Genomic DNA, 21,172 nt, shown 5'->3' on the forward strand with positions numbered 1-21,172 from the left:
GCACAAAGAAAGTATACTTACAGCATCATGAAGAGATACTGCCCTTTCTTATCCTGGAAATGCCTCAGTTTTTAGCTCAGCCAGAATTTACTTCTGTTATTTTACACTGGATAAAACTTATGCTAGGATCTATAATGTTCTACCATCCTTCAGAGAGTAAGATCAGTCCCCCATTTTTGGCACGTTAGTCTTCTCTCTCTCTGACTTGAAGAGAATGGTTTAAGATTGACAAAGAAAAAGCACATCATAATTGAACCTTTACAGCAGCCCTGGGCCTTTTCCAGCATAGGAATCTACTAAATATTTCTGTCGAAAGCAAAAGTGACTCCTTTTGCTAAATTCACCGTTCTTATCCTCAAAATATCCATTCTTGCTACTCTGAAAAGCACTATGGTTAGCAATAGACTGAACATAGGAAATCATGTTCCTTATAAGGATTTTTTACATTAGAATTCCATTATTACATTGATGTAGTTTTCCCACTGAGAAAGATCTTGATATTACAAAATTATATACTCTTCCCTCTACTGGGATAAATTCCAAACTCCTTACTATGCATTTAAGCCCTTCTCACCATGACCCCAACTTGCCTTACTAGTATCATCTTTAACCATTCCCTTCAACTCACCAAACCTCTTCCATTTTCTTAATATTTTGTTCCCTTTTATACCTCTATGCCTTTGTTCAAGTTGTGTAGTACCCTCTCAACTTGGGATTTTACAGTGGAGCACTTTGTACTATAGGGTCCCTAGTTAGGGAATGTTATATGCATATACTTCTGCAGCCCCAAACAAGGCCTGGCATTTCCAGCTTACACTTCCATTGGATAGGTCTCTGAAAACACTGTACAGAGAAAAGTGTAGAACCAAACAGGAATGCCTCTCCCACTGTCACTTTGATAGAAAATTTCTTTGCAACCTGAAGCAATATTGAAATTCCTTCCTGATGATAATAATGGTGATAATGATGATTATAATAATAATAATTTCATAATGGCCATCATTGATTGAACACAGACTATATGGCAACATTGATCTAAATGTTTTATGTATATTATTGCTAATACTCGCATCTTAACAAGTCTAACATGAAACTCATGATTTTCATTCTAAACATGTTGTCAATCCCACCCTCCCTCCAGTCACCTGTCTTAATAAAAGTCACCACCATCCACTCAGTTCTTCAAGCCAGAAGGTGCAAATCATCCTTGATTCTTTCCTTTGCTTCACGACTTATATCTATTAGTAATCTCACCCATCGTTTCTAGCTTCAGCATATGTTTCACATCTGCTTTCTTCCTTCTTCACTGCTACCAGCTAGTCTAGGTCACCAGTATCTTTAGGCTGGAATGTGGAAAAAAATGTAAAAGTAACACTATTAAATGCAATATGATATCCTGAGTTGGCCCCTAGAACAGAAAAAAGGGAATTAGTGGGAAAAAAAAACCTGTTGAAATATAAATAAAGTCTGTAGTTTAGCTAGCAGTGTTGTACCAATTTTTAGTTTTGACAAAGGCACCATCAGTATGTGAGATGTTAACGTTAGGGGAGCCTGACTGAATGATACACAGGGAACTCTCTTTACTATCTTTGCAACCTTTCTGTACATCTAAAATTATTGCAAAGAAAAATATTTTTATAAACCAAAACTGTTTTCTTAGCTGCTGTCTAGCCCCCTTCAGTCCAGTCTTCACAGTTGCTAGAGTGATCTTCTAATAATATAAATCATGCAACTTAGAGATTTTAAGCAGCTCAAAAAGATTAAAACAACCTGTCCAAGATTATATAGGTATTAATGGCTGAACAGGGATTCCTACCCAGATCTGACAGAATTCAATATCTCTTAAGCATTTTACTACTGGGTTCTCTATGTGAGCCATGAATTAATTCAGCACGTATCACAAAAAAGTCATTGTCTTCCATCTTTGCATATATCCCATTCATGGTGTAAATTCAGTCTGATTCAAAATCCTGAGAAATGTTTATCAGTATCAACTAAACTGATAGGTAGGAGAGTGAGGAAAAGGAAAAGGTTTTTTCCTGCTTTTCAGCTACAATGCAGTGTCTGAGATTTTTCTCAAGGTATGAGAAAAAGTCTTCCTGAGAGGTTATTACAGTGGTCACAATTGCCTTCACCATGATGGCTTACTGGGATGTACATTCAAAAGGATGCACTATCAGAATGGTCATTAGCAGAGGTCCCACGTTCTGCATATGGAGCTTCAGTCTCCCCTTCCTTATGAAGCAATAGCTGGATCATGAAGACATCCTTTAAAGTTTAGCCCCATTCCACATTCTAGAGTGTAATGGAGAACTAAAACTATGTAAAAAAAACTTCAAGGATTTTCAAGCTGTATTATCATAGCCTGCTTATCTTCATATTAGGTCAAGGAGCTCTAATATACCGAGTTCCATTTTCACAGGGGGAAAGGCATTTAGCAGTGAGGCCTATTATCTCTGGTTATCTGTGGGATCCTCTTTAGACTTAGCTTTCTATAGTAGCTTTCTCTCCACTAAAGCTTTCTATAGTAGCTTTAGTGGAGAGACTTGGACAAAAGGATGAGATTGCAAACTACAGTAGTCTTTTCTTATCCAGTCGTCGCTTCAACTGTTGACAGCAGGAGGCAGAGGAAATCTAACTCCCTACAGTACTCATTTAGCAAAGATTCATAGTTGTTGGATTTTGTTTTTTATATTTTACATTTGTTTTGACATTTTCACCTTTTAAGATAAAAGCATAGTCCATAATAAAATAATATTGACTCAGAGCAGAATCTACATACCACAGTGATAGGAGATCCTCAACTATTTAAAACAAATCTAATCATATCACAATTTCAGAACTATAAGCAATCAAATAAAAAATACATTTTAATAGGAGGTGCAAAAGGCTTTTTATGTTTCTTAGATATCAGCATGCTATAAAGCACCAATGGAGTTTACAGTTTGTGAGCATTTTTAAGGCATAAGAAAGCTTTCCCTAGGAGTTATTAATTATTACCATATCTGCCCTCCATATAACATCATGTCTTTACACAGTTAGTTATTCAGAAAAATTCAAGTTGATATGCTTACTAACTTTTACAGTGGATCAATATATACAACTCAATTTGTATCTCCTGTTCATAGCTTTTGTAAGTTGTATTTTAACTTTTCCATATATGATTATAGCATTTTTGTTAATGGAAACAGTAATAAAAGTATGTGGAATATCGGTACACATATCTATACACATGAAGATTTTACTTTAAAATTCTAATATATTAAATAGTCCTAAATATCATGTTTTTATATTTTAATTTTATATAAGCTTATTTTACATTTGAAGAATTCATCTCTACATCCCTGATTCCATTTAATAAGCAAGATATTCTTATGTTACATCTTTTAAGACATAGTTGACTACGTGCCATTTATTTGCCTTGACAACAGTTTGAAATTCTACAATTCTTTTGCACAATAACTTCTAAGATACTTGAATTATATTCTAGATGTATTAAAAGGTATAAATGTACAATTTAGGATCATTTTTTTCAAGGACAGCATAAAATGCCAACAATAATATATAATTTTAATACAAAGTCAAACATCCAAGACTTTGCTTTGGTGCTACACTAAAGCAAGCTAAGGTGTAGCACCACAGTAGCAAGCTTCCAGATACCAAAAAAGAACTCTGAATTTCCTTAGGCATATCCATAGCCTTAATGAAAATAAATGAAATAAATGTCTTCAAATTATTTTAAAAGCATGACTTTGTATCTGCCTTACATGTTTATTTTTGGGCTAAATTTACTAAACTAAACTCTCATTGGTTAGTTTATTATATCCTTTGGTAAGATAGAGGAGAATATGATCATAGTAGCATTTCAAGATTTAAATGTTAGTAAGAACGCAGATGATTTTTTTCTCTTTTTAAAGTCTCACATCACCTAAGTGAATGTGGTTAGCTATACATTAATATTTGCATCTTGTAAGATAGAAATACATTTTATATATTCATTCATATGATGATCCATGCACTTCTTCATTCATCAGCTAAATTTACATCATCTTTGTCCACAACAGGATCAGAAGCTGAAATATATGAATAGAGATAGTCATATTCTGTCACTGTAAGTGTGAAACCTTGTATATTTGGCTGGTATAGAAGAAATAAAAATTTTAAGTTGCACATCTCTCTAAAGGAAGGTAGTACGTATAATACTTGTATGTGTGTCCTGTTTTATTTAATACTCTTGGATTAACTTTCCAATAGAATTTTCAGTAAAGTGGTAGAACCACCAGTTAAGCCATCATAGCAAAGAAGGCATCAACAAAGTCTACTAAATTATTGCTCTTATTTATAAGCATTTAAACAACTGAGCACAAGCTTCACTAATGCCACATCTGCACACTACCAGGCAAACTCCTTTGCTTTGGCTGCTGTTGAGGAAGATAAAACTAAGTTTTAGAGCTCCTCCCTCCCTTCCTTCCTTTTCATTATTTTCTCCCCAGAGACATACTCACACTACTCAGTTTCCTCAATCTTATTTCCTTGAGGTGTGTATATTACTAATAAAGAAATCCAAGAAAAGTACAAGAAGTTATTACATTTCCCATACTGTAACACTTCTTGCTGCCTCTTCCACACTCCAACCCTCTCTATCCCTTTTCATCTTTTCTCTGGGTTACATACCAAAGGTCTATCAACTTTTGCAAGAATGCATAGACCATACATATTTTAAAACTACGTTCATTCATTTAGTCAATAAATATTTACATACTGTCTATTGTTATTAAGGCTGTGTGTTAGAAATAATGGGGGGGGGGGGAAGGTAGTACTGTGGCTATGCTAGAAACAAGATAGGATCCATGAAACTCCGAAGTTTGTTCAGAATATATTTTCCATAGCTGTGCAAAATATGGTCTTAGACACTGGGCTACAGAAGACCTTGAAGAGAGTCTGTATTTTCAAGTACTTATAATATGATGGAAAAGCCAGAATTCTTTGTACAGACAGGCAAAGTGACTGAAGGACACTGAGAGTAAAATATTCCAACATATTTTATATAAATCAGCATAGAATAAATAGTGTGCATAAGTGTTGGAGAGAATATCAGAATTTCTATTACTGTATCAATAAAGGCCTACTGGATGAAGGAAACTTGAAACTAAATTTTGATGCCCATGAGAGATGTGTATTTTCAGAAAATAAAAGAATAACCACGGTGATTTGTACAAACATGGAAATTAGCAAATTGCATATACTGAAAGATAAAGTATTTGCTTGGATGCAACTAAAGATACTTGCTGGGAACAGTAGTTTTCAAAGTGGGGGTTGATGAGTGAGCATATCAGAACTACCTTAGGAGCTTTTTCCAACTGACTACACACTGTCTTCTCTCTCTCTTCATTTTCTGTTTGCAATACATATTTGTTTATTATCATTCTGTGATGCCCCTTGCAGTGGAAATAAGAGTAGAGCTGTGCATGTTGCAGTTAGGATAGGCAGAGAGTAGTTTGCAGAGAAGTTCCCCAGAATTGATATCTCTACCTGCCCTTCTTTAAGACACAATGATTTATAGAAATGCTAATTTATTTTTTTGAAATGCGGTAGGAGTAGTGAATGTATTATCTCAGAACGGGGTGGCCATATTTGAATTAACATGGGAAGAGAAGTGATTTATTGTCAAACTTAAGCCTGGTTCAATTAACAAATAAAACATTAGCAGCTAGATTTTATGTATTGTTCAGCCTTCCACACTATATCTTACCCCATTTTGAACCTTAAATTTAAATCTTTTTAAAATTTCACCTGTGCAATGATGCATTATGTAAATTTATTTGATAAAGTTGTTAGTAAATAAAATCCATATATATGTGTGTATATATTATATTTACATATATACAGAATATATATATTAGAATTCAGTTAAGCAATGTTCAGCTATCAGTTATCTACATTTATAAAGAGAGAAGAGTATATGATCCAAATTAAGGAGCAATTTCAATATCATTTATACTGATAAAACTCAAATCATAAATGCCAATAGAGAAGAACAATATTACACATAATGAAAATTGTTTTAAACTACATATATTTGGCTCTGGAATAGTCATAGCTCTGGGATATATTATATGACAAATTATAGTAAATTTTTAATAAATAATTATTTTCTTAAATAAATATTAATAACTGGGTTGTCTTCCTTAAATTCTGATATGGGGCAAACGAAAAAGTTACGTTAACATGGCCTCAAAGTTAACTGTGGCATAATGAGTTATGTATTATTTGGAAAAACTACTAGTTAAAAAAAAAGAGAAGACTTTTATAATTCATTTTTCACATCTGTACCATGAACTAAGCTAAATGTCTTAGTTTGCACTGTTGCCTCAGTTTACCCTTGTGATTTCTTTTGCATTAAAATTTACTTTTAACACTCCCTAACACCATACACAGAAATAAACTCAAAATGGAGTAAAGATCTAAATGTAAGGCCAGATGCTACAAAACTCTTAGAGGGAAACATAGGCAGAACTCTCTTTGACATAAATTGCAGCAAGATCTTTTTCGATCCACCTCCAAGAGTAATGAAAATAAAAACAAAAATAAACAAATGGGACCTAATTAAGCTTAAAAGCTTTTGCACAGCAAAGGAAACCATAAACAAAATGAAAAGACAACCCTCAAAATGGGAGAAAATATTTGCAGATGAAGCAACGACAAGGGATTAAACTCCAAAATATACAAACAGCTCATGCAGCTCAATATCAAAAGAACAAACAACCCAATCAAAAAATGGGCAGAAGATCTAAATGGACATTTCTCCAAAGAAGACATACAGATGGCTAAAAAGCACATGAAAAGATGCTCAGCATCACTAATTATTAGAGAAATGCAAATCAAAACTACAATGAGGTATCACCTCACACCAGTCAGAAAAGCCATCATCAAAAAATCTACAAAAAACAGATGCTAGAGAGGGTGTGGAGAAAAGGGAACCCTCTTGCACTGTTGGTGGGAAAGTAAATTGGTACAACCTCTATGGTGAACAGTATGGAGATTCCTTAAAAAACTAAAAATAGAGCTACCATATGATCCAGCAATCCCACTCCTGGGCATATATCCGGAGAAAACCATAATTCGAAAAGATACATGCACCCCAGTGTTCATTGCAGCACTATTTACAATAGCCAGGACATGGAAGCAACCTAAGCGTCCATCGACAGAGGAATAGGTAAAGAAGATGTGGTACATATATACAATGGATATTACCCAGCCATAAAAAAGAACAAAATATTACCATTTGCAGCAACATGGATGGATCTAGAGTTTGTCATAGTGAGGTCAGTCAGACAAAGAAAGACAAATATCATATGATATCACTTATATGTGGTATCTAAAAAAAGGGTACAAATGAACAGAAATACAAAACAGAAATAGAGTTACAGATGTAGAAAACAAACTTATGGTTACCGGGGGTAAGGGAGGGGAGGGATAAGTTGGGAGATTGGGATTGACATATATACACAAAAAATTTACTTTTAATTATATTTGCTTTAGTTACTGTTAAGGGTTGATTTCATGTCCAATGACTATTGTTAACTGATGGAAATTGAAGTGTCTTAGAATCATGCTGGAAGATACAGTGAACCTACTATGGGGTTTAATTCTTCCAAAGATAGAACACTGAAAGGTTAATATGAAAGTCTAGTTCAGACTTTCTCCATTAAGCCTTTATCAAATGGTCTTCAAAAAGGAAAAGCATTTTTCATTTTTTCCCTTCTCTTTCTATTGTCCTTCTTGTTGAGGAAGGTTTACTAAAGGAAAAACTGAGAGATTCATGGGCCTAATTATTCCACAGACAGATTATTATATCTGTTAACATTTTCTTTACCCACCTCTCTTTTATTACCAGCTGGAAAAATAAAGCATCTATAAACTGTTAATTAGAAATAAAGGAACAGATTTCACTTTTGAATCCAAATCTTGTGAAGAAGAGCACTAGTAGGTAAAAAAATCCCAACTCAGTTTAATACATATAAAATGTTCAATTTAGATAGACTTTCGGGGTTTCTTTCTTTTCCTTCAAATTACAGTATATGGTTAATAGTTTACATATTGACAGAATTGTTTTATTTTAAATTTAGTTACGGCAGGCCAAAAAAAAATAGAGACATTTTAAAATAAATTGTTTTACCACAATTCTGTGGGGAAAACAGCCTTAGAATTCCAAGCAACAATATTACAGCTGAATAGTCAGAAAGTTTACATTGTAAATAAGGAAAGTCTACTGAAAATATATGGATTCCAGTAGGAAGAGGGCGTCTTAATACAAATATTTTACATTTTAATTTTGATTAAACCAGTATTTTGGATGCCATGTCAAAGACAAAGGGCATTTCAGAGGAGGAAAAGCAAGGCTTTGAGATTTTAAAGATAGGTTCCATATTTTTAAAGCATTTGCTGATTCTCTCGATCTCCAGAAGTGGTTCTAAATTTATTATTTTAGGTTCTGATTTTTTCACTGGACTTTAAATGATTTCACAATGAAGTGAGATACGTTGGATTATTTTCTCAGCTTAAGGTACAAGATAAGTTAATTGAACATTTTGTCATCAGGTGCGGGGATTCTCATCATTACCTGATCTTGTCTTGGCACCTAATTTGAGCTCAATGAATGTGCCCTTAGTCACAAGAATATCTTGGTACTGAGTCAGAAACAGAAGTAGAAGCAAGACTGTCAGGAATAGTGAAAGGAATAGGACCAGGAGGGAGAAGAGAACTTCTTTCCATTCCTTCACATAATCAAATGACATTTTTGTTTCAGCATCTTTTTTCAGAGCTAACTTTGCCACCCCCAGGTTAGGCAAGTTATGCTTTTGTTTTAAATTCTACCAAAAATCATTATGTAGTCTTTCATCATGCAAATAAACGCAAAACCCTGAAAGTTCCTAGTAAAATGGGTCAAAAGCACAAAAGCCCTCTATTCACATACAATGCAATATTGGTAATGTGGTACCTTTCCTCATCAAGAGAATGGCCTGCTAATTATTACAGTTGAATTAAAATAAAGTACACAGGTTTGTTTGTACTGGTTATTAGCACATTCTTTTTGATGAAACTTGTTTGATTTTGATACATTTGAATACATTGCAAAGTCTATCAGTTCATTATACTACTCATAAACAAGTGGATGAACTGATACATTAAAGAAACATGTAATTAGGTATGCTGGGCCTTTTTGTCACTGGGTGTTAATGAAGAAAGCCTTCTTTTTACTAATGTTCATCTGTCTTTTAGTGTTCGAAGATATTGGAGGGTTTGGGTCACACATAATTTATTATAATGCCTTCCTGGCTATATATCTTTAAAGTTAACCACGAGTATTATTTTCTATTAAAATTTAAAAATCATGTGAAAAATCATCTGTATCTGTGCAATAGAGAAGAAACAATACATATTCTCAAAAATGCATGTATTATTTTCAGGAGCAAATATTATCAGAATTAAAGAAGGTAGTCAAGCCATTACCTCTTCACAACTAGCAGCCCCTGGTGTACACCTGCTTTCTTATATGAAAAATCATCCCCTTCAATTCATATAAAATCATACTAGAAGTGATCATCTTTGTTATTATTATTACTAGTATTATATATTATAAATGAAGGATGATATTAAAAGAAGTAAAATAGGATGATGAATGTCTTAAATAAGTTCTTTACTTCTCTTATATTTACCTTCAAGATTGCACTTTTTCTACATACCTAAATAAATTACAAAGGTCTTAATCAAATTAATAAAGCTGCTGAAATTGTTTTCACCTGCAAAATTTATTCTATAAATAAATGAAAAATGTTCAATTGTTTTTCATTTGACTTACGTTGCATATTTATAAGAGATTAGTTTCTTTGCTGTGAGGACTTGACTTAACTCACAGTTTGACTGAAATTTGTCCCCTATGACTTAAGTAATAAAATGAAAAAAATTGGAAGATAAAAGACTTTTAAATTCAGAAATAGTAATTGCAGAGTTACTTTTTACATGTGAATATTCCCAAAGTGAAGACTTATAATTTCATCCAGCTTCACTTGGACATAGCTAGACAGAAGCAAGGAAAATAAATGCATAAAACTGAAATTGTTATATGTGAAAGAAAAAAATCCATAATTTACTTGTAAGTATAATCCAGCATATATAAACTATATACATGTATATACAGTGTATGTACATATATATAATAGCACTATATTTATATAAACACACACATGATTGCCCAATTATACATGTGTTCTTGCTCTTATTTCTTTTAAAAGGCATATAGTATATTTATTAAACAGAATACTTATATAGTGAAATTCGTGATAGTTATGTTCTGTTTACCTGAATTTTCACAGTTGATTTTGAGCTAAGTATAAGTTATAAATGTCTAAGCTCAAATTCATATTGCTCAAATGACTTAAGATGAAGTCTTTTTATTACCATTTCCTCTCATATTATCTTGACTCGTTACAGTCATGTCTTACATTTTGTGGAGAATTTTGTTAATCATTCCTTTGTCATAGCCATTTTACAAAAATGCAACATTTATTGGCTTAGACAACATAATTGCTAAGGGATAGTACTGTATGAACAATGAATTTACACTAAATGAATCAGAATAATGTGTTGCAATGGTTAATGAAAAATCCTTACGTTCTGCAATTGCATTATCAATTTTCATAATCTAAACATAAATATTCTTTGCAGATAACAAGGGTTTAAAACCAATATTCCTAGGTAAGAAAAAAAAAAAACTTTTCAAGCTCAATAATTAAACTTTTCTTGTGATCTCTCTCTAAACTTTTATTTAAAATATGGTGGTCATCATCCTTATATTTTTTTAGTATTTTGCAATTAGATGAAATAATACAGCTTTTTAAATAAAAACATAAAAGCAGTCACATAATAATACAGTATAGAAAAATAATGTGTTAAAACTAGTACTGAATCAAACTAATATTTCACTTTCAATTATTTTCTACTCACCATCTCATAGTTAAAGGGTATTACAATACATTTTATTACTTTCAAATATTATTATTATAATTTGTAATAAAATAGCAAAGAATAATAACAAACATCTGTCAGATCTGGGTCTGCTTCAGTTTAATTGACCAGCACTATGAAGTGAATTAGTAATCTACCTTTTTCTTAAAAATAATCATTTTACTGCAGCAAAAACATAGAACAAATCCTAATCATAGGACCTATATTAATACCCATGGTACTTTAAGAAAACATATCTGGTATTATAATGTAAAGCTAACTTAAGTATTTCTAATGCACAGCTAAAATAAGTGGCCTAGCCAAGGGGGTAGAAAACTCCATGGAAGCAAAATATTACCTCCTTTGATACAAAATTCCATTCTCATATAAATTTATTTTCACTAAATAAATGTACTCCTAATTCAAGGGTAAAATTTATACCTATATTTCAGACAAGATATTCTTACTTTCTATATTTAATAAATAAAATATAAACATTATAATTATCAAATTATATTATAATTTGATATGGTTTATGGACACTCATTTTCCAAATGTCAAAAGCTCTGGGATTGTTAGGAATTGTACTTTAGTCTCATAATATGCCATGTTATGAATGTATGCACAGTTATTAAGGAAGTGGTAAGTATCTAGCTTTGCACTTTGAATTTTTATTATGCACATCTTTCTACTATTCATCAAAATATTTGATTAGGAGGAATGGGGACATGATAAATAACTAGCTTAGAGGGACTTCACAAATCTGATATTAAAACACTTAAAGGTTAATACTAACTCTCTGTGCCTCAAAAAACAAGACTTCTGGTGAAGGATGATTAGAAAAAACAAGGAAAGTGAGATAACTATGAAAAAGGTGACTTATGGGAAAGTAAAAAGAAAATAAGAAACAAAGAAGAATGACACCTATTTAATAGTGGGTCTGATCCTCTTGCATAAGAAGAGTTGCATTTCAATATTGTATATAGAGAAATAGTGAATCATGTCCATGGGCTTTTCTTCATCTGAACTAATTCCAAAATATACTTCAAATAATGGAGGACAAAAGGTTTAGGTATAATGTACCAAATGCAAGGTAGCCCTGAAAAGTTACATTTCATATTGATATACTTGTGTTTTTTATTTTATGGATATCTATGTTATTACCCAAATATAATTAATCAAGAGATATATAAATAGGTTACTCTAGACATTCATGGGTTTTTTTTTCTTTTTAAATACAATGCCTTAGTTTTATATCAGTTATGGAGTTTTAGAAGCCACTAGTCTCCTTTTTTATGGAAAAAAATGTGATGTAAGGCATCAGTGACTTGTAGTGAGTTACATTCAAAGCATAATAATAATTTCTACTAAGGGCAACTTGAGGAAACACTAGCAGAGAACACTGGCCTCACTGCATAATTCTGCAGCTACAGGTTCTATGAATCTCTGGAGCTCTGCTGTCCTCTACTGGCCTGATGAGATAAGTGCCTGCCTCAAAGCTCTCGAGTTTCTTTGTATCAGTTTAGTTTCCTCCACAAACAAGATACTGGCACCTTAAAAATCCAATTTTCTTTGGTTTCGCTCACATGTAAATGGATCATAACTTGGATTATTGTCAGGTTAATTTTTCAACATATTTTAGTGTCATACAGAAAGAAAAACTCTTTCAGCATCCTGTCTTTGTTCAAGAATGTTTGGGCCCGGTTGCAGTAAGTGGTTGGGAAAAAAAGGAGCTAAAATATAACAGTGACAACAGATCACAGAATTCTGACAAACTGGCTCCAAGGCCTTATATTTTTATTGGTTGGTGTGTGTGTGTGTAAGTAATTTTAGTGTACGTTTTTAAAAAGTATAGCAATTTCACTTTCCTTTTCCTTTATTATGTCTTTAACTAACATACAATTCATGGATCCTTGATCATGTCCTCCTAATTAATCCTGTACTTCTTAGCAATATAGTTACTGTGTTTTTTCCCAATTGCATCCTGCCTAGGAAAAATGATGCATCATTGGAGTACTAAGTTTGAAATTCATAATCCAAGAGAAAGAGGTGAACTATATAAATCAGATTTTTTTTAAATGTCCCACTTATATCCTGGTATGGGATGGGCATGATGGGTTATAAGATTTATCAATATCACAGTGCATCAAACTTGTTAATAAACTAGCTTTCTGTATAAGAAGTAAAAGAAAGTTTTTCAAAAAAAAAAAATGGGAGCACGAAAGGCATGGCATAGGTGGAATTTAAGGTTCAAGCTTTGTATCCTCTATATATAATGTATTATGTTTTTCAAAAACTTTTTATTAGGAAAGCTATACCAGACGCATAATCACTATACAATGATTAAACATTACCTTTACAATTTATAATCACTGAAATTACAGAATAAATATATGCACATTTCTTTTGAATCTTTGTGTGTGAGAGAGAAAACATTAAAAGTGCTTCCTACAAAGCTGTTAGTGATATATACCCAGTTGCTTTTTTATGTTTTTTATATTTTATATATATATATGTATATATATATATATATATATAAGAAAGTGCAGATGTTCTCCAAAAAATCTTGGCATCAGGATGAAGTGTCACAAAGAAGGTGTTCATACTAGGTGAGTGCCTACGGCTGTTAAACCACCAGGCCTCCACTTCAGTTGGCTCCATCCTGGAAGATGACTTTTCCCAGGGTTGGGGAGAGACGCTGTGAGCTGTACACTAGGGGTGAAGGGAAGGTGAAGCTATGGAGAGGATAGGAATGGATCGAACCCGAACTAATTAGATTGGGTTGAACGGGAGTGGGGGATGTGTTTGTGTGTGTGTGTGTGTGTGTGTGTGTGTGTGTGTGTGTATGTACCTACACCAGAAGGAAGAGGCTGCAGGTGTAGGGACTTATGTGCAGAGATTTGTGATTTCGTGTGGGTATGTGTGTAAGAGAAAAACGAGTGGGTGAGAACGTTCGAGCAAGACCCGCCCCCTCCCTCCCCGCCTTGCAGTTTCCAGGCATGCAGCAAACTGCATTATTAATACATGTACAGAATCTGTGCCATGAGGGCAAGAGGAACGAAAGCCACAAATGTCAATTTGTTTTCCCCCCTCCCTGTCAAAACAAAACTACAACTAAAAACAAAAGTTACTGAAAAGAAAAAGACACATCGAGTTTTACTTAATTAGGATCAATACAACGATCCCTAATATACCTTATACATGGCACAGTCAAAGTCTCAAGTTCCAGTATAAAAAAATAATAACATTTGCTGGCAAAAGTCTGCGAAGGCACTTCATTGATTAATGATCTGAGTATGGCCCTTCCTCCGAATCATATCTGAGTGGGGAGAGCATACATCTGTATTTTCTAGTTATCATGCGGTTTCAGTTCTGTTCAGGACAGGGAAGTTTGTGAGAATGGAGTTATTGGGACAAGTATAAAGGGAGCAAGGGATATATTTTTTATTTTTATTTTCTTTTGAAAAAAAAGCACTAATTTATTTTTCTTTTTCTGTTAGAACCTATATGTTGTCTTCTCCAGGACTTCGAGGTAATCCGGCTTGGTTTGAAGTTTGGCCCTTAACTCGAGGTAATCACTTTTTTGGGTTTGGTGGTCTGTGAAGCCCTTTCCAGCCGAGAAGAGAAGGGTTTCTTTGAGCCTGGCGTCCTGCTGTAAGTCTGGGTATTGCATGCCAGGAGGGTGGACGTGCAGTTCCTTTAATTTGGGCACTGTGCCATAGAGACAGTCCACAAACCCCACTGTGCAGGGGGCTGGTGGCGGCCTCTCTCGGTCTAGTAGCGTACTGCCACCACCACAGCCTCCCCCGGGGGGAAACAGCACCACCCCACCATTCTTCTCATGGCGGCGGAACCCAGCCAAGTCTCCCCCAGTTCCTGCAGCTACCCCTGACACCCCACCAGTGGCTGGGTGGTGAGTCTGAGGGTGATGATGATTCATGGTCACTATGGTGTTGAGCTGGGAGCTGGACACTGCCAAGGCCCACTCCTTTTCTTTTTCTAGCAAGGTCCGGTAGTTGCTGTGGTTCTCCTTGGGTGTCTCAGCAAACTGCTCACTTCCTAGGAGAACCTCCCCCATTCCTGGGGGTTGTGTCCCAGGAGCCCCGCGTTCTGCACGCCCTGTCTCCTGGACTGATGAAACGGCCACCTCCTCCTCCTCGCGAGGCTTGTAGATGGGGTTATTGCACATCTGAGTAACAGGGTGGGGTATGTACTCGTATACATGACCCACAGGAGGGGCCTTCTCTGGGGAAGAAATAGCCGGTCGTCCCCCACCTCCACTTCCACCTCCACCACCTCCACCATCCTCAAAAAGCCGGTGGCATTGCATCTGGATGCCAGTGAGGTCCACGCCTTCCTGCCGCTTGCTTCTAAAGGGCAGCTTCTTCCGGCGCCGGCGGAGGACATAGGCAAAGAGGCCTGCCGCAACGAAGACTGCTGAAAAAAACAGAACCAGCAGGCTGAGAATCAACACAGAAAGTGGCACAGGACCCCCAGGGGGAGAGAATTCATAAGGTGATGCACTTGTTGGCCCCCCAGCAAGGTGAGAATCTCCAGGCTGAGCTGGGGTTGCTCCAGCTGGCGCGATGTGCAGCATCTCTGGGCAGAGAACTTCCAGCTCGATAGTGCGCACGTCACGGTGGGTGAGGTTCTCAGGGCTCCTGCACAGGACATCACCCACCACACTGACTGAGCTGATGGTTTCGATCCACTGTTTGAAGGGAACCAGGTCACAGGTACAGTCCCAAGGATTCTCATTGAGGTCTATCTGGACAATGGCATTCAAGTGTTCTAGGACACCAGCCACAGGAAGGTAGAGGAAGTAGTTCTTCCTCAAGTTGAGCCGAGCCAGAGATGTGCCTGCAAAGGCATCTGTTGGCAGGGTTCTCAGCAAGTTATTGTTGAGGAATAGCAGCTTCAAGTTGGGCATGAGGCTGAAGGCCGCAGGCTGGATTTCCCGGATGACATTGAACTCAAAATACAAGTAGTGTAGACTCTGTAGGCCTCGGAACATGCCTGGTGTCAGCTTCTCGATGTCGTTGCCATTGAGAAAGAGGCTCTTTAGGTTAGGCAGGTTGATGAAAGCCCCATCCTGGACGTAAGAAATACGATTATTCCCTAGATGTAAGAGATCCAAGGAAGAGAAATTCCAAAAATCAGAACGGTATATTTTCTGAATCAGATTACTACTCAGATACAGTTTCTTAGCATTCAGTGGCCTTGGAAGAAGTTCAGAAATGTTATTAAATCCTCGCTCTTTGCAGTTGACAGTCAAGCCAAGGTCATTGATGTGCAAATTACAGGTACACCCAGTAGGGCATATAATGGGAATGGGTGGTCTGGTCTGGTAAGGAGCAATGGGAGGTTGGTTTGGACCAGGGTATAAAGCTTGGGATGTGGAGGGTGGCCTTGGTGTTCGAGATTGTTTGGTGGGTTTGGGCTGTTTATTTGAGGACTTGTATTCAACAGAAGAAGCAGTAAAATGAACAGAGGACAGCATTGAGGAAGGCTTAGTTGGCCATGTATTCTCCTTGCTTGATGACAAGTGGGGAATCCCCAAACTAGCCTCCACTTCAGAGTCAGACAACAAGGGACAGAGTTCTGTCTTCCTGATTTCTCGCAGGTCCTTTCCATGGAAATGGAAAGGAGTCTCGCAGGTGATGTCTCCCACCAGGGCAGTGTAAGGAATGCGTTCCAGCCAACTCTTCAACTGCACAATTTCACATGTACAGTTCCAGGGATTTTCTTCCAGCTGGAGCTCCATCAGGCTTCTGCCAATGTGATCTAGCATTCCTCGGTAAAAAAGAACTTTTAACCTGTTTCCACGTAGGTCCAAGTGGGTTAAGGAGACAGCCTTAAATAAATTGGTTGGAAGCATGGGGATGAGATTATCATTTAAAATCAGAACTCTCAGTTTACTTAGGTTCCGAAATGCCCCACTCTCAATACGTTTAATGACATTGTAGTCTGCCTGCAGGTATTCCAGACTTTCCAAGCCAAGGAAGGTGTCATTTCTGAAGATGTCTAGTTTGTTCTCGTGTAGATATAGCCTCTTTAAAATCTTAAGACCATTGAAAGCTCCTGTTTGAATGTCCTGCAATGCATTGTTCCCAAGGTTAATGGACACAGCATTATTCAAATGAAGAAAACTGTTGGTGTACAATTTCCTCATTGAATTCCTCTGCAGATATAGTTTAAAAGGTCTTGACCAGAACTCAGCAATCTGACTAATATTTGTAAATCCTTTGCTGTCACAATGTATATGAAAGAGGCTTTCTTTCACTTCACAGTAGCATGGATCAAAACAGGGCTCATCTATTTCCTCTGAGTCCTCTATCAGGGGAATCGGGGTAGTCCATCCTAAAGCAATTGTGCTTAGAAGAATTATCCACAACATCCTCCCTCTGTGAAGCAGCTCAGCTATAGAAGGTTTCATCGTTCGCGGTTGATTACAAAACTGCAACAGAAATAAAGATGCAGATTTTTAGCTTTTAGTCATATGCTCTATTCTAATTGTCTCATACATGTGGGGCTTTTTAAGAGCGATATAAAAACTTTAGTAATTGTTGAACTGACACTTAAAATAACCTATCAACATGCTTTATATGTCCTATATCTTAAAATTAGGAGATGAAATATTGTACCATGCGATGACATTTTCCTGAATCAAGCCATATTTGGTAAAGGGCATATCATGAAATCAAAAGCAGCCTTCATTGCTTCTTATAGCAAGCAAGGAAACTGCATACAGTGATTCATTTTAGGGATAGGCAGATTCAGTAATAATGGCAATCATTTGGCCATTACACCTGTTTTCCCATTAAAAATCATATTGATAATCAGAGGTGCCTATTATGGATCTGATTGAAACTCTGATGGAAGAAAGTGTTCTTTAAACTATGGATTTCTATTCATAAAAAGACATGGCATACCCCAGAGTTATTAAAGAGTATGATAAATTATGAGCCCATTGACCAATATCAGATGTTGAGATGTATAAGATGATTGGTATCTCAGGAAAAGCTAAGATTTCTCTTAAGACATGAGCACAATATGCTTAATTATAGTGCATGCTCAGTAACACACTATACCCCAACCCCTTTTGCCCAAGCAGGTCATTAACATCTCCTTTAATTAAATGAGTTCTACATATGTTATCATTTTGGCCGTTTAAATCCTTTAGGAGTGATTAGCCTTTCTAAAGAACAAGCCCATGCAATTGTCAGAGCTAAAGATAGTGACAGCTAAAGGATGCTGAGCCTGGGAGTGTCTGTATTAAAACACTTCTGAGCTTAGTTTGGAATGTATATCTGTGCTTTTGAGATCAACTGAGGAACCCTGCAAAAAGATGGAATGGCAGATGGTTGGCTAGAGGAGATTTGGGTAGTTAAAGGCAAGAAAGAGTGGAAACCTGGATTCTTACCTGCTGATAGATGATCTATCACATGAAATACATTTCAAAGAAAGACATCGTTCTTTTCCCATCAGAAGAAACAAATACAGTGCACTATTCTAATAATACAGAGCCTTCCTCTTTGGCTGTCTTTCCTTGCCTAATATCATCAGTATGTGAAAATACATAATAAATAAATTATAATAATACAGTTTTATTAGATTGCCCTTTCTGAGTCACTGAAATAGCAGTCAAAATTGAATTGTTTTTAATCAATAAAAATAAACGAATTTTTAGCATATATTGTCCTTCCACACAGATGCATCCATTAAGGAAATATTTTGTCAACCCTCTAACTTAAAACACAATGGTATAATTTACAGAGAGAGTGAAAAGAATAAATCTCCGCACTCAACTTGCATATGATGTACACAGCTGTAAGGAAAGGAGAACCCATAAGAAAGCAAAGAGAAATTTGCCTCAGGCATGCAATACTCAATTTTTAGAAACAATTAAATGAAAAAAGAGAGAAGGCAGATGAGGCTACATTGCAGTATCAGTTAGTCTTCCCTGTATCCCTTTTAAAATATTAAAATCTACTTAAGTTATTCCCTTTTCACCATTCTTTTTTAAAAATGCTTTTTTTGTTTTTGAGGTCCTTGAGATTTAGACAAGAAAGGCTCCAGATGTCTTTGACTTACCTATTTTGCAGGAGATTTTTTTTTTTTTTTTAGCATTGAACATCGGGGGAGGAAAAAAAAGAAAAAGCTTGAGTTTAAGGATTCTCTCTCCCTCTCCCTTCCTTCCTTTTGCTGAAGCTGAAGGCAAGGGGGCTGGGGGGTTGTGGGGGGAGACCAAGGAAAAAAATAAAAGGCAGCAAGCTTGAGACGTGCTGGGAATGCAATGGGCCTTTCAATGGGTTTCTTTAGAATGCAGAACTGCCGCTTGGAACACTCAATAGAGGAGGGAGAAGGGGCTGCTGCAGGCTTCCAGCTTCGCTGCCGCCGCTGCTGCTGCCACCGCCGTAGCTTCTCTTCCTGGGTACCGGCAGCACATCATTGGGCATCCTTGGAAGGAGGGCGGGAGGAAGGCAGGGAGGAAGGCAGGCTCAATCAAGGTGCAGAATCTCGGACTTCTCTTGCGCTGGATTTTTTTTTTTTTTTTAATATGTGCTGTAACCCTGGATCCGGCTTTCCACGTCACCAAAATGAGCTCCAAGAAGGGGAACGCGCTTAGCATGGGGTCGGGCGCGAGCACTAGGAAGCCGTGACTATACAGTTTGTGTGTGAGTGTGTGTGTGTGTTTAAGGGGAGAGAAAAGAAGTGAAGGGGTCAAGATGACAAATTGTCAGAATAAAACAAGAAGGAAGAAGAGATCAACCAAGGGGAAACGTTCCTTTGGTTGGGACTGGGGGAGGGGTGTAGGCATTTTTTAATTTTTATTTTTTAATTTATTTTAACTCTAAAGGAAACCATTGCCTGACTAGTTTGCTCCTCTAGTTCCCCAAATCTCCACTCTCTAGTGTAGAGAGTTTGAAAAGTAAGACTGTCCTTCGGAATTATCCTTTTCACAGCACACACTTCCCTCCAAAGACTGGAATAAAGGGAAATTCTGGTCTCCATAGCAGAAGCCCTGAATCTAGCTGATTCTGCTTGAGTGTCCTGAGTAAGAGCTCAGGCAGCCTGAGCGACTTGGACTGAGTTTCTCCTGCATTTTGCTTCGATCTCTTTGCACCAGGAATCCTTTTGTTGTGCTGCAGCTCAAAGCCTTCGATTTCCCCTGGATTCAACAGCTCTGTGTTTGCTGCCACCTCTTTAAAATCAGAGACAAACCAATGCTCTGGAAGGATACGCAGACCACTTGGGTAACAATGACACATTTCACTTCTTAAACCGGGAAAGACCTCGCGGGGATAGGGGGCAGCATTTCAGGGTTTAGATTCTTTCTTTTCTTTCCTACCACCCCCTCCGTCCCCCCAAATATTTATCCGTGATATTTTCGGCAAGGGGATGGTAGAGAGTCCTGAGGGTGGGGATGATTGAGGGAAGACGTTTCAGTGAAGAGGAGCCACCAGACCAGAGCTCACAAGAATCCTCTAAGAGGAGTTTTTAAAGGCTCACCTGATGGTTCTACAGTCCTACCTGCTGGGAGGAAATGCACCTTGGTAGAGAAGCTGGAGAGAGGCAAGTGTGCAGCAAAGGAGTCTCGTCAGCGGGAACTGTGCCTCCACAATGTCGCCCCCCAGCCCCGCAACACACGCCAATCCTGTCACCAACTCATGGGGAAGGGAGGGACTTTCTGGTCACTAAAGAACTGAACTCACTTGCCCAAGGGCTCAAAGTTAGACCGTAGAGCTGATTGTTTCTTAAAGCGCTTTTTACAAAACCCAACTTATGTATCAGTTTCTTACCATTCTAAATATATATAAATCACCCAACTCAACAAAACGTTACTTAAGAGTCAGTCATCGGATATTTGCATGGTATTTTGCATTAGAAATGACCGCACCTGTGTCTGCCACTTCACAGTAGCTGTCAGAGACTAAGTAAGCAGGCCGGCAGGATTCTCTTAACATTCCACACCCTTAACATTCCAGACCCACCCTATTTCTCCGTGTCTCAACCGAGAAGCAGACCAGCACTAATAGTCTGAGCTCAGAACGAGAGCAGTCCCTTCTCCTTCACCATCTGCCCCCGCCACCGGCCCCCACACACCACCTTCTGTACCCAACGTGCAGAGACAGTGACTGTTTCAGGGATCTTATCGGAACCC

The 21,172-nt window shown here is 36.9% G+C and overlaps 1 protein-coding gene across 1 annotated transcript; it reads right to left on the bottom strand.

Annotated features, from left to right (window-relative positions):
- Positions 1-14,503: 14,503 nt before the first annotated feature.
- Positions 14,504-17,443, bottom strand: SLITRK3 (SLIT and NTRK like family member 3; the record flags this gene model as incomplete). Its single annotated transcript, XM_082654803.1, has 1 exon — positions 14,504-17,443. The coding sequence occupies one exon, from the start codon at positions 17,441-17,443 to the stop codon at positions 14,504-14,506; it is 2,940 nt and encodes a 979-aa protein (XP_082510929.1).
- Between the last annotated feature and the right edge of the window lie 3,729 nt (positions 17,444-21,172).

Source organism: Grampus griseus, assembly GCF_964374135.1.
Source record: "Grampus griseus genome assembly, chromosome: 5".
Classification (NCBI taxonomy): Eukaryota; Metazoa; Chordata; class Mammalia; order Artiodactyla; family Delphinidae; genus Grampus; species Grampus griseus.